This window comes from Scyliorhinus torazame, chromosome 19, assembly GCF_047496885.1.
Source record: "Scyliorhinus torazame isolate Kashiwa2021f chromosome 19, sScyTor2.1, whole genome shotgun sequence".
Taxonomy (NCBI): domain Eukaryota; kingdom Metazoa; phylum Chordata; class Chondrichthyes; order Carcharhiniformes; family Scyliorhinidae; genus Scyliorhinus; species Scyliorhinus torazame.
In genome coordinates, this window is record NC_092725.1 from 93,356,374 (window position 1) to 93,370,550 (window position 14,177).

General features: G+C 44.9%; 1 protein-coding gene across 4 annotated transcripts in view; it reads right to left on the bottom strand.

The window, feature by feature from the left end:
- dram1 (DNA-damage regulated autophagy modulator 1) overlaps positions 1-14,177 on the bottom strand; it is a 110,389-nt gene that overhangs the window by 68,101 nt on the left and 28,111 nt on the right. For 3 of the 4 annotated variants that reach the window (XR_011936506.1, XM_072484778.1, XM_072484779.1), the window contains exons 3-4: positions 12,795-12,937; positions 4,843-5,020 (exon numbers count right to left, since the gene is read on the bottom strand). Coding sequence is in view for 3 of the 4 variants with exons in the window: in XM_072484778.1 (XP_072340879.1) it covers positions 4,843-5,020; positions 12,795-12,937 (321 nt within the window). In the remaining variant the exon portion in view is untranslated. The remainder of the gene's footprint in view (positions 1-4,842; positions 5,021-12,794; positions 12,938-14,177) is intronic. The other variant, XM_072484780.1, reaches the window with a different exon arrangement.

The window sequence follows — 14,177 nt, forward strand, 5'->3', positions numbered from 1 at the left end:
CAAAAGGTGAAGTCACACGGGATCAGGGGTGAACTGGCAAGGTGGATACAGAACTGGCTAGGCCATAGAAGGCAGAGGGTAGCAATGGAGGGATGCTTTTCTAATTGGAGGGCTGTGACCAGTGGTGTTCCACAGGGATCAGTGCTGGGACCTTTGCTCTTTGTAGTATATATAAATGATTTGGAGGAAAATGTAACTGGTCTGATTAGTAAGTTTGCAGACGACACAAAGGTTGGTGGAATTGCGGATAGCGATGAGGACTGTCTGAGGATACAGCAGGATTTAGATTGTCTGGAGACTTGGGCGGAGAGATGGCAGATGGAGTTTAACCTGGACAAATGTGAGGTAATGCATTTTGGAAGGGCTAATGCAGGTAGGGAATATACAGTGAATGGTAGAACCCTCAAGAGTATTGAAAGTCAAAGAGATCTAGGAGTACAGGTCCACAGATCACTGAAAGGGGCTACACAGGTGGAGAAGGTAGTCAAGAAGGCATACGGCATGCTTGCCTTCATTGGCCGGGGCATTGAGTATAAGAATTGGCAAGTCATGTTGCAGCTGTATAGAACCTTAGTTAGGCCACACTTGGAGTATAGTGTTCAATTCTGGTCGCCACACTACCAGAAGGATGTGGAGGCTTTAGAGAGGGTGCAGAAGAGATTTACCAGAATGTTGCCTGGTATGGAGGGCATAAGCTATGAGGAGCGATTGAATAAACTCGGTTTGTTCTCACTGGAACGAAGGAGGTTGAGGGGCGACCTGATAGAGGTATACAAAATTATGAGGGGCATAGACAGAGTGGATAGTCAGAGGCTTTTCCCCAGGGTAGAGGGGTCAATTACTAGGGGGCATAGGTTTAAGGTGAGAGGGGCAAAGTTTAGAGTAGATGTACGAGGCAAGTTTTTTACGCAGAGGGTAGTGGGTGCCTGGAACTCACTACCGGAGGAGGTAGTGGAGGCAGGGACGATAGGGACATTTAAGGGGCATCTTGACAAATATATGAATAGGATGGGAATAGAAGGATACGGACCCAGGAAGTGTAGAAGATTGTAGTTTAGTCGGGCAGTATGGTCGGCACGGGCTTGGAGGGCCGAAGGGCCTGTTCCTGTGCTGTACATTTCTTTGTTCTTTGTTCTTTGTTCTTTGTGTCCCAAACTCGCTGCATGGACGAGTTCCCGCGAGCGAAGGTCCTCAGTGCAGAAAACGGGGTCAAGTGCGGCCTTGTCGAGGAGTTTCCCCATTGAGGCCCCTGATGTATTCGAATGGCCATTAGATAGCGGGGTGTTTCTCGCCACTCTGAGTGCCAGGAAGCACACGGTTACTCTTGTGCTATAAGGGTCTGTTCCCATTGGGGTCGATTGCGCCCTTTGTCTCTAAAATTCTTCACAGGACTAAAGAGAGCTCTGAGCTGAAACAGACTGGCTGTCAGCTTGGCCAGATTGGTAGCATTTTCACATCTGGATCACGGTGGGTTGCAATCTCTGACAAGGACACTAATATATAATCTGAATTGACAGAGCAGTGCCGTTTTGGAGTGTCGCTTTTCTAGCGATGCCCTCTTTTGGTTGAAACATTATACAAGGGCCCGCTTGCCCTCTCAAAGTGGATGCAAAAGATCCCATGGGGGAGATGGTGGCATCGTGGTAATGGCACTAGTCTAGTAATCCAGAGGCCCAGGTAAAGCTGGTGGAATTTAAATTCAATTAATAAAAATCTGGACGATAAAGACAATCTTAGTAACGGTGAACTTGATAACTATCATCAATTGTAAAAACCATCTGGCTCACTAATATTTTTTAGGGAAGAAAGTCTGCCATCCTTACCCTGTCTGGCCTACATGTGACTCCAGGCCACGAAATGTGGTTGACTCTTAACTGCCATCTGAAATGGTCTGGCAAGCCATTCCGTTCAAGGGTAATTAGGGATGGGCAATAAATACTGGTCTTGCCAACTCCCTCCCATGAAAGAATAAATTTAAAAAAAAATATTTTGCAAAAAAAAAAAGCTGAAACTTTTTGTTCAGTGTCCTGTGTAAATATTTATCCCTCAAACACAATCACTAAAAAAGATGTGCTGGTTACTGTCTCACTGCTGTCTGTCGGAGTCTGCTGTGTGCACATTGGTTGCTGCATTTCCTGTATTACTACAGTGCCTGCACATCCAAAAATAATATGCTTCATTGTCTGTAAAGCTTCATAGAACATCCTGAGACTGTGAATCATAGAATCCCTACAGCGCAGGAGGCTATTCAGCCCATTGAGTCTGCGCCGACGCTCCAAAAGAGCACCTGACTAGGCCCACTCACCCTATTCCCACAATCCCAACTGACCTTTAGATATTAAGGGGCAATTTTAACGTGGCCAGTCCACCTAATCTGCATATCTTTGGACTGTGGGAGGAAACTGAAGCACACGGAGGAAACATATGCACACACGAGGCGAATGTGCAACTCCACACAGTCAGTTACCCAAGGCTGGAATTGAAACCGGTTCCTGGTGCTGTGAGACTGCAGTGCTAGCCACTGTGTCAGAGGTAGTAGAGAAGATTTTCTTTCTTTAAATGAGACGTTATACCAAGATCCTATCTGGCTGTTCAAGATTTACAGAGGAGCCATTTCTGCCAGTATTCTGGCCGGCATTCCTTCCATAGCCAATGCCACTGACAGAAAAATTATCTCCTTATTCATCACAATGCTGCCTCTGAGATCTTCCTGAGTGCAAAATGGCTGACCTGCTGCCACCACAACAGTGGTGAAGGTAATTATGACACATACAGAGACATTTCTAACAGATACTAAGATGCACGGTATTCAATTCTGATTTATTCTTAATATCATGCTGCTGCGGGGAAATTCCACACATTGAGGAAACCACAGACACCTAATATTCTCTGATGCATCAGCGGAACACAAGGCTTCCCAACAACAGTAAAACTTGGGGAAATTGTTCCAACCACGGATTGCTGCTGCTCTTCAACAGTGTGTTTGCAGCACGGATATCCTGATTTCAGTCTGTGGTTTCAGACTTCAGTTTCTGCACTCAGATATTTTGGATAGGGTTTGACCTGAACCTCTCCAAAGCTGTGATATAACTTCCACCACTTTGTATCCCAGACCCCTTGAGATAAAGACCAACATTCAATTTTTTAAAAACAATATTTTGTACTTAGCTAGTTTTTCGTGATTTTTGTACTCGCCCCCAAGTTTCTCTACTCGATAGATCATGGCTTCTTAAACATTTAGAACATTCTCTGACCTCTCTTCCATCGGTCCAAAGTAGATAACTTGACACTTTCCTGCCTTAATGATTAAAAACACAACTACACTCCTCATCACAGATTGAAAACCGAAACATTCTTTAACCAGCTCTGGGTGAACTGATTTCATCCACAGGAAGTGATCATGAATCATCAACATTAACTGCTAGACTTCAGAGACTTTTGTTAGTCATTGGCAACATGGTATGGGAATTTTCCACTCTTCAGAAGCAGATAGGAAACAGTTTGCAACACTTAACAGAACCCAGAAGGTTCAGGAAAGTTCCTAACTCCAGATTGTGTAGGAGTCGAGAGCTCTCCATTAATTGGCTCGCCTCACTTAAATTAGTGATTCTTTTTCTGCAGCTCTACACATTCCAAATTAATCTGGAGAGACTTTGCTGGCCTTTGCATGATAATTCCCAATGTTCACTTTTTTACTTTATTAGTTTCCATCAATAAATGTCCCAAGATGTTGCTCAGGAGTTTGCATCCTCGAAATGTGCTCCTGGTTTTTTCAAATTTTCAGTGCGTGCCATTGAACCTGACTGAATTCTAGAAGCAGTGCTCCTCCTGCATTGAATGGTCATTGGGGTTTACAATCACAGCTAGCCGCACATTATGACAATGTATTTACAGCACAGAAACAGGCCATTCAATTAATTCATGTTCCACTTGAACCTCCTCCCACCCATCTTCATCTCACCCAGTCAACATGTCCTTCTATTCCTTACTCCCTCATGTGTTTATCCAACCCCCTCCTCAGCTATTTCCTATGGTCAGAAACTCCACATACTGTGTCCACTAGTACTTCATGGAACTTAGAGAGATCGGCTAATTTAAATGTATAAAATTCTGACTTGCTGGACAGACTGGATGGGGGAATGTGTTTCCTCTGATTGGGGAATCTAGAACAAGGGATCACAATCTCAGGATACGTGGTAGGCCATTCAGGAGTGAGATTCGGAGAAATGTTTTCTCTCAGAGGATGGTGAACCTATGGAATTCTCTCTGCAGAAAGCTGTGGAGGCCAAGTCACTGCATATATTTAAGAAGGAAATAGTTAGATTTCTGGACTCTTAAGTGCATCAAGGGGTATGGGGAGAGTCAGACATTGAGTTAGAAGATCAGCCATGATCACGTTGAATAGCGGAGCAGGCTCAAAGGACGGAATGCATTTCCTGTTCCTATTTTCTATGTATCGCTGTTTCTATTTGTTTAATTTATTTCAGATCGTACTCTCAAATGGAAATAGCTTCTCCGCACCTCCCCCATTAATTCATTTCAGAATCTTCAAGTCCTCTTTCAGTTCGCCTCTCAGTCCTCTCTACTCGATGACTGTAATAGGCTCCAAGCAAATTACACGGTATGCCAGAGCAGCAGTCAAGTTGGGATTGTTTCGTTCCTTTCCAAAGGCAAGATAGGCTGAATGGCCTCCTTCTCTGCTGTATCAATCCATGTAAAACTAGCTACGGATTAACCTTCAGAAATTTACACCAATGCTCAAAGTCCAAATGATCCCCATTGTTTTATGATGTTCCTGATAAGATCAATCAAGAAGATAACACTCCACCACAAAAAGGATACTAGGGATGGTGGCTATGACAGATGCTATAGCCAGCATTGACCTAAAGTAACATACCAGAGCAGTGTGATGGTAAGGCATCATTTTGATGGAAATCAAACTCTGCAACACAAGGTATACGGTTCCCATGATGAAAGCCAGTAGTGCCCCAATGTCATGAACATTTCTCAAAGCAGTTTCCTAAGCACAAGACAAAAATAATTAAAGTGAAATATCCAGAAAGTGAAAGTTGTGGCATTAATAAAATCATCTCATTTGATTGGAGTCAATAAGGAGATTTAGAAACCAGAGGACACACATCCAAGGCCGTTGATGAAAGAACCAGAGGGGAGAGGAGGAGAATGGGGTGTTCAGTGATATAGCCGTTGTAATGATGTACACAGAACATCTAGTTGTTTAACTAGAACGGTGATTTATTAACAAACAGTAACAAACTATAATACAGACAATGGCTACTAAATGAATTCAGTGACTTCTCCTGGAGCTGCTCTAGGTGCGACCATCTTCTTGTACAACGTACTACCAACTGGCGGATGTCTCGCTTCACGTGATAGATCGCTGTCGCCACCAGCTGTTCGGAGGTCACATTGCTAATTATATACAGAACTGTGCAAAGGTATATCACCACATCCCCCTTCCTCTGGATCTGTTAACATTTACATTTGAATATCACTGTGTCTTACAAAACAGGATCTGCATTGTAAATTTACACATGTCATATGTACAGTTGCAACTGTGCTTCACGCAACATGATATGCCTGATGATTTTAAACATGTCTCTTGTGCACAGCTTATTGGTAATTCACAACGACATCATCCCATTGGTCTTATCTTTTATCGGCTATTCTATGTCACTTTAACTTCTGGAAGACCGGTTTTCTGGCTGGTCTTTTTTGTACCACCAACTTGTTTAGCCTCTCAACGCGATGCGTCCTGAAGACCTGTTTTCTTGCTGGTTTTCTCTGAGTCACCAGCTTTTTCAATTTTCTAACACAATGATTGTTATTGCGTCTTTGTGTGCTTTCTTGCCTGCCGGCTACATTGCCGATGCCTTCTTCTTCAGTGTCGCCGGTGCTACTCGGTCGACCCACTGTAGCCTCAACCCTTCTTTACTTCCTCTTCCTTCTCATGGGAGGGATCCTCCGACTGCTCCACTTTTTGTTTTTTGCTTTAGTAGCATCTGTCATGCTGCTGGACTCTGCCATGGGACTGGTTGCTTCGGGCGATTTTGTCACAGTAACTGCTTTTGGATCGTCTGCTGTGCAGGCTGACTCTGGCTTTTGTGGCACCATAGCTGATTTCGGAGACTTAGCTGGATCAAGGACTTTTGGTTGATCCGTGGTTGCATCCACATAGAATCATAAAATTCATAGTGCAGAAGGAGGCCACTCGGCCCATCGAGTCTACACCAGCCCTAAGCCCACTCCTTCACCCTATACCCATAACCCACCAACCCCACCCAATGTTTTTGGATACTAAGGGCAATTTAGCATGGCCAATCCACCTAACCTGCGTATCTTTGGACTGTGGGAGGAAACTGGAGCACACAGAGGAAACCCACGCAGACGCGGGGAGAAAGTGCAGATTCCACACAGACACTGACCCAAGCCGGGAATCGAACCTGGGACCCTGGAGCTGTGAAGCAACTGTGCTATCCACTTCAGGAACAATCTGCAGAGCCTCGCACTCCGGTGTCTGGGCTGGATCAATGTTAGCCGTTGCTTCTTTATTTTGTGTTTGAGCTGCAACTGGTGGCTCATCCTCACTTGATAGGACAATATATGCTTCGTCTTCTGTTGTAGAGCTGCATGCAGATATACCCATCTGCTCTTCCAGCACGTCTTTTGGTGGAGTGGCGTCGAGTATTGGGGGGTCCACTACAGGAACCATTTCATAGGTATGAGATGATTCACCGTATTACTCTGGAGCCAGTTTCACCAGATGGGGATTATTTCTTCAGTTACCAGTATGTTCACAATCGAGTTACTCTCATCTGATGTGTCTGCTACTGCTATCTCACTTTCAGCCTCTGCATACGCCATCTTAGAGTTTTCACACTTGACATTGTGCTGCGCAGACTGATCCCTTGTGATCACCTCGTCACTCCTGCCAAACCACCTGAATACCGTTTCATACTCGTTCTCATCATCTAGCTCACCATCTGAGTCTCCACTTTCTTCATTGTAATCATGGTCGCTGTAATTATCATCGTAATAATCAGCATCGGAGTCATTATCATCTCCAATTGCTTCTCCTGTAAAGTACGATATTGCACGTGGAATTATGTATTCACACGAGAAGTGACTAATTTCAAAGTCAGCAGCGAGTTTAGCTGCAGAACTTTCATCCAACACTCCCATGTTGTGGAACTTCAGGACGACTGAAGAAATTGAAGAAAGAGTCATTTGGTACAGTTTTTGTAACTGTTTTATGAATAATCGACCCTTATCTTTCGGCTTTGTTTTAACGGTTCTCAGTGAGACTTTTGTTCTTTCTTCCAGTCAATCTGGAACCCTGCGCATCCCGTGATTTCTGGTTCGTCAAAGAATAAAAAGTCAAACTCGTCAGACTGCAACTCCATCTGGTATACTTTCATGACTACCTCATTTGTGAAATAATCATTTGGCTCAAACTTAAATTCCAGAGTGAAGCTCATGGGCTGTTCAAGCTCTGAACATTTACACTTACATTTTGTAGATACTTTAATATAGGCTCAACATGCTCCTGTATCATGACCTGAGCAAATTCACATTCTTGAAGACTGTTAACCAGAATTCTGGAATTCCCTTTGGTTCCGTCACCTCTTCATCTGGTTCGTTGTCCTCCACTTTAACATTTGCTTGTATCTCACCGGATGCTGCGACATTATATCTTGTTGTCAGTCGCAATGACACTCCGTCGCAGCACTGTCTGGAATGTACAGTCGCTCAACTAGGTTCAGGGCCTCACATGCATCCGTTCCTATTTGCGTTTCGTGTCCACAATGGAAAATGGTATGATGTGATCTCTGTTGTGGACCCATGCTTTGAGTTAACATGCACCTAGCGTCTCAATCTCGTTCCCACTGTAGTCTGTCAGTAATCACATTTGATTGACAACTTTTGGTTTAACTTGCAGCCTGTTCAAGTCTGGCAAACTGAGGAGGTTGGCCCTCGCTCCCGGTGGCGAGCTCGCATTTTATCAATGTGGCATTCAGCATCACTGGAATTGTCCATCTGTCTTCGATGGTATCAACTTAACCAGCACTATTGTCACAACTGGTGAGTAAGACTTCTTCACTTTTCATACTCGGACTCATCGCGTCCTTAGTCAAAATCAGATCACTGAAAAACAATTCTTCAAAGGACATCTCATCAAATGCATTGACTGACCGTGTTTGGTCCACTGTAGGACACAAAAAACACTGCTTCGTAAAATGATTTGTACGGCCACACTTGGAACATACTCTCCCAAATGCTGGATATTGCCGGGACCCATGATGACTGCGCATCGTTGGCACAAGATGCTGGACCTGATCGCCCGCTTAAAATGGCCGCCCATACTGAGACCACGTTTTTTTATTGAACTGTGTCACAGTGCTGATGGTGCTGGCATCTTCTTCTAGATTGGCGCCAAAATGTTTTAGGTTGAGCGTACTGACCTGATGTGCAGCTAGCCCATTTGCATGGCAGATCATGATAGCATTTTTTAATTTCAGGTCTTCTTCCCATAATAACCTCTCACGTACTTTAACATTCGATATCCCAAACACTATCTGATCGTGGATCATTGATGACTTTAGAATACTAAAATTGCATGACTGCACCTTCAAGTTGGTTACAAAGCTATCAAGATTTGCCTGCTTTTTGGGTATGTGTACGAAATATGTGATGTTCAATTGTTTCTTTTTTTTTCAGAGAGCAATGCCGATCAAAGTATTTTATTACCTCATCATAGCTCTTGCTTTCATCTTCACTATCAAAAAGGCAAGGTATTGTATATTTCTATTGCTTGAGGACCTGCTACTTTGTGCAGCAACGCAATACGCCTCTTGTCAGGCTGTGCCTGCAGGTCAAGGGCAGCAACATAGAGTCTAAATTGCAGCTTGAAAACACGCCAATTTTCATCTACATTACCTGAGACTTGAAGCTGGTAGGGTGCCTTCAAACCTTCCATCTCTAGCCTTTTCTTGCTTTGAGTTGCAGATGACCATAGTTCACCAGATCGGCAGAGGAATCTCTTTTCGTTCTTAAGCCTATTTTGCCATGTCTTCTCCGTTGTTACCTTTAAGTGTTCTGCAATCCTAGTACCATGTTGTGTTGTGTGATGTAACCATTGTAATGATGTACATAGAACATCTAATTGTTTAACTAGAAAGATGATTTATTAACAAACACGTGGAAAGATTACTAACAAACTATAATACAGACAATGACTACTAAATTAATTAAGTGAATTCTCCTGGAGCTACTATACGTGCGACTATCTTCTTGTATGACCTACTACCAACTGGTGGATGTCTCACACCACGCGATAGATCTCTAATGCCACAAGCTGGTCAGAGGTTGCATTGCTAACTATATACAGAACTGTATACAGGCATATCACCGCAGAGAATATTGTTTTATACAGCATGTTATTTGATCTCGAAGATCCTGCCTGAGAGGATGGTGGAAGCAGATTCAATAACTTTCAAAAGAGCTTGATAAAGAAAAATGTACAGGAATATAGGGAAAGAGGAGGCAATTGTGATAATTGCATAGCTCTTTCAAAGAGCTAGCACAGGCCAAATGCTTCTGTGCTGCAAGATTATAGAATTCAATATAATTGGAGTGGCTCCTCACTTCTTTAGAAATATAAGTAATCACCAATTGTTGTAGCCATCTGGGATGGCCACTTCCAGAATACAAAATGGACACTCGCAAAGAATGTAAGGAACTGTGGACAATGTTAGGAAACCAAGCAGGCACAGAGCCTGTATGCATAATTGGAGAAACAGCTCCCAGACGGAATTGAAACTATAGGTCAATTCGCATATTGATGGCCCATCTCCGGGAACAAAGGAAAACCACTCAAGCAACCGATACGGTTTCAGACATCCCGGCGCCAGTTCCCCAACCGAAAGCAAGGCCAACAGCCACCATAGACACACCCAGCCATCAGGGCACCCACCCATTCATTGGTCAAGATCAATACCAGTGATCGAGAAGCGGCCCAATTAATTGGGGCCAAGTTTAAGGCCCGCCTAAAAGCGCGCAAAGCCCCTCCGGGTATAAGAAGGAACCCCGACGAGAGAATCGCTCTCTTGGATTTGGCTCTCAAAGCGGAGAGACCCATCCACCAGCTACACCAGAAGCAAATAAGTCCAAGGTCAACGCTCGCTACCAGATGGACGACCTTAGCTGTTCTCCTGTACCACTTCGAACCCAACAACCTCAGATCCGAACAACGGCCATTGTTCCTCTGACTGAGTGGGCACCCGAAGCCAAGTATAGATGTTAGCATTAGAGATAGTTTAATTTGTAGTACTTTGTGCATGAGTAGATATTACTGTGTGTATAAATAAATAGTATTGACTTTGAACTAACTAACTGGTGTATTGGCTCTTTGATCAGTATTCGGGTTTGAACCTTGTGGCGGTATCGAGGGATACCTGGCTACTCTAAAGCAAACATAATTAGGATTAAGGAAGGCGACCATATTGACCGCCATATTCATAACCAGAGAAACAGAGCAACATTGTATCTTATGTTTGCTCTCAGGAGCAGGGTGATTCTGGCAAGTTTCCAATTTCCAAAGAGAGAATCTGTTGACTCTACTACACTACACACCAACTGAGCCGGGAAACTGCAAGGGAGGCAAACAACACACGATCAGACACAACTGAGCCTCACTATATTTACACACAGGATTTTGTCCGAGTAGAAAATCTAGGCTTTAATTTCCTACTCGACATTCCCTTTGAACATGTCTTGAATGTACAAGATATTAAAATCATCCCTTCCTGGCATGCTGATCACAGTTTGCATATACTTGTCATACAAACAAATAACAAACTTCTTCAAGCTTTGGGGCAGAACTTTGTTTCACTGCCTTCAATCTCAAAATTTGCCTTAGTATTGGGGCAAACATTTGCATGAAGATTTTAACTTCTCACACCTGACACTGTTTTGATAATGTCACCGCCTTAATTTTGCATGCAATGAGTTTTCAAAAGGTGTCAGGAATCAGTGATTTCCAAATGCAGTGCAGTGATCCTAGATTTTAATCAAACAGGAAAGTACGCAGATTATAGAACTAATTCTAAATCAAGATATCAGTGGTGGGAGGATTGAGGGGTTAGATTAATAGTCGAGTCTACTATATTCTGTAAACTTTATGTACCTTATAATTTATACAGGAATGAACTGTTGACAATATTAAAAAGATTAACAGAGGTCGATCTAATTCCGGAAGAAACAGGGAGAGATGACGGGTGGGATTCTCCCAAGAGGAGTCTAAGTGCCGACGCCAGAGTAAAAACCGGAGTGTTTTACTCCGGCGTCAGCACCCATTCCCACATCCCATTCTGGGGACTCCATGGGGCTGGCAGGGGCATGGCGCGATTTGCAGGGGCGGGACCTCAGCACGGCGTCGGAGACCCGGCGCCGCGTAAAAGGCACAGCGCCTTGGGTCCCGCGCATGCGGTTGGGCAGGCGGTAACTAGCGCATGCGCAGTGGCCGTCCTCCCCAGGCCGCCCCGCACAAAAATGGCGCAGGGATATAACATTGCCGATGGAGGAAAGGAGGCCCGCCGACATGGTCTTCATTATGGCGGAGGCGGAAGAGACCCCCTCCCCTGCGTATGCGTCAGCATATGCGTCAGCAGCTGCAGACGCTCCCGCGCATGCGTGGACCCGCGTCGCCCGACGAAGACCTTTCAGCCCCAGCTGGCTTGGCGCCAAAGGCCTTTCCCACCAGCCGGTGGAGCGGAAACCGCTCCGGCGTGGGCCTCGCCCCTCAAGGTGAGGGCTTGGCCCCTAAAGGTGCGGAGACTTCCGCACCTTTGGGGCGGCCCGACACCGGAGTGGTTCCCGCCACTCCATTATGCCGGAACCCCCCGCCCCGCCGGGTAGGGGAGAATCCCGCCCCTGGAGTCACAGAATGTGGCTGGCTCTTAATTGCCTTCTGAAATGGAAGGGCTAGCCATTCAGTTGTATTCAAGAAGGCAGCTCACCGCCATCGTCTCAAGGGCAATTCGGGATGGGCAATAAATACTGGCCTTACTAGTAAAGCCCACAACCTGTGTATGAATAAAATTTAATTCTTTGCCGAATTCTCTTTAAATTCAGACCGCATCTTCATGAAATTTATCGCAAGACATAGGAAATATTGAAGTAACCAAAACTTGTTTCTATTTGTTTGTTTTTAAATAAGTCACATCCCTGTTAATAAGGGACATAATTGACTAGAATATGTTCTTGCTGAGGTGAATTGTACCACACAGCCTTCATGTGTTAACCATGGCTCATTGGATTGCACTAATGCCTCTGAATCTGAAGGCTGCAGGTTAAGGTCCCACTCCAGGATTTGTGATTATAATCCAAAGAGACTGACTAGTGCAGTAATGGGAGCGTGCTGCACTATCAGAGACACCACTGTTCAGATGATACGTTAAATCCTGCCTGCTCAGGTGGACCTGGAAGATCTCACAACACCATTTTAAAGAACAGCAGAGGAGTTCTCCCCAGATGTTCTCAATATTTATTTCTCAACTAACATCTCTCAAACAGATTGTCTGGCCTTTATTGCTTGTGGGAACTTGCCATATGCAAAGTGGCTGAGCATTGCCTTCCTTCCCTTCTTCCTTCCCCCCCTTGTTTCACACTGGGTAAGAGCGCAGAGGTTGGTGTGCTGGAAGGATGCACAGTACTGTATTGCACATGTGGACAAAACAATTGGCCCAGATCCTTTGACATTAGAATCCATATTGTACCTGAAAATTTGCTACGATGCACATTCCGAGGCAGCCAAGTGCACCACAAATTAATGCAGGAAGATTCAGCTTCAGGTTAATTGTAGCCTTCCTCTCGTTCAAGGTCAATAACAGTTTATAGCGAGTGTACATAACCACCAAACCTGAAAAATTATGCAAAAGAGATCAATCAACTGACGAGCTAGCACAGATTCAGTACTTCGGTTTGTGGTGGGTTAGACGATACTCAGTTTTAGCGAGACTGGCATTTCATAACATGGGGCACTGGAGAGAAATGCTTCAGCTACAAACTGTGACCAAGGAAGTTGCGATTTTGGTGTAAGGTGTATGACATGCTCAAGACTTTTAATATATTACTTGTTAATCTGTAGTTTTATACATTGGAGACCAGGTTAAACATTAAAGTCAGGCAGGGTTAAGCAGGGTTACAGTGTGTGGAATAATTAGACCCAGGCAGAGGAGTTGGTGGGAGATGGGTTTGGGAAAGATGCAGAGAGAAAATACAATAGAGAAAGAGCAAAGTTAAGGTGAATAGCATGGATTTGTTTAAGGGCAGCTAGAGAAACACATGACGGAGAAAGGAATAGGAGCAATTGCAGCTAGATAAAGATGGGTTGGAGGAGGCTTCTGTGGATCAGCTGGGCCAAATGACCTATTTCTTTTTAAAAAAATGTTTATTCAAAGTTTTTCCAACAAACATTTTCAACCAATTACCCCCCCCCCCCGTCACAAAAATGAAAAAGAGAAGGAACAGAACAGAACATAAACATATCAATCCAACATAATACAGAACTTGTACAATGGGTTCCCCCCCGCACACATTGACTCTCCCATATGTTTATGTTTTTCCTTTTTCAAGTGCCCCTAGGAAAACCCTCTTCCCTGCCCACCCATATACCGCCCCCCCCCCGAGAAAGACACCCCCCCCCTCCCCTCCCCCCCTCCCTCCCTGGGTTTCTGCTGCTGCTGACCGACCTTCTTCTCCGCGGGATAGTCTAGGAACGGTTGCCACCGTCTGAAGAACCCCTGCGCAGACCCTCTCAAGGCAAACTTTATCCTCTCCAGCTTGATGAACCCTGCCATGTCATTGATCCAGGCTTCCACACTGGGGGGCTTTGCGTCTTTCCATAATAGCAAGATCCTCCGCCGGACTACTCGGGACGCAAAGGCCAGAATGCCGGCCTCTTTTGCCTCCTGCACTCCCGGCTCGTCCGCCACCCCAAATAGTGCCAGCCCCCAACTTGGCTTGACCTGGACTTTCACCACCTTAGATATAGTCCTCGCGAAACCCCTCCAGAACCCATCCAGTGCCGGGCACGACCAGAACATATGGGTGTGATTCGCCGGGCTTCCTGAGCACCTCCCACATCTATCCTCGCCCCC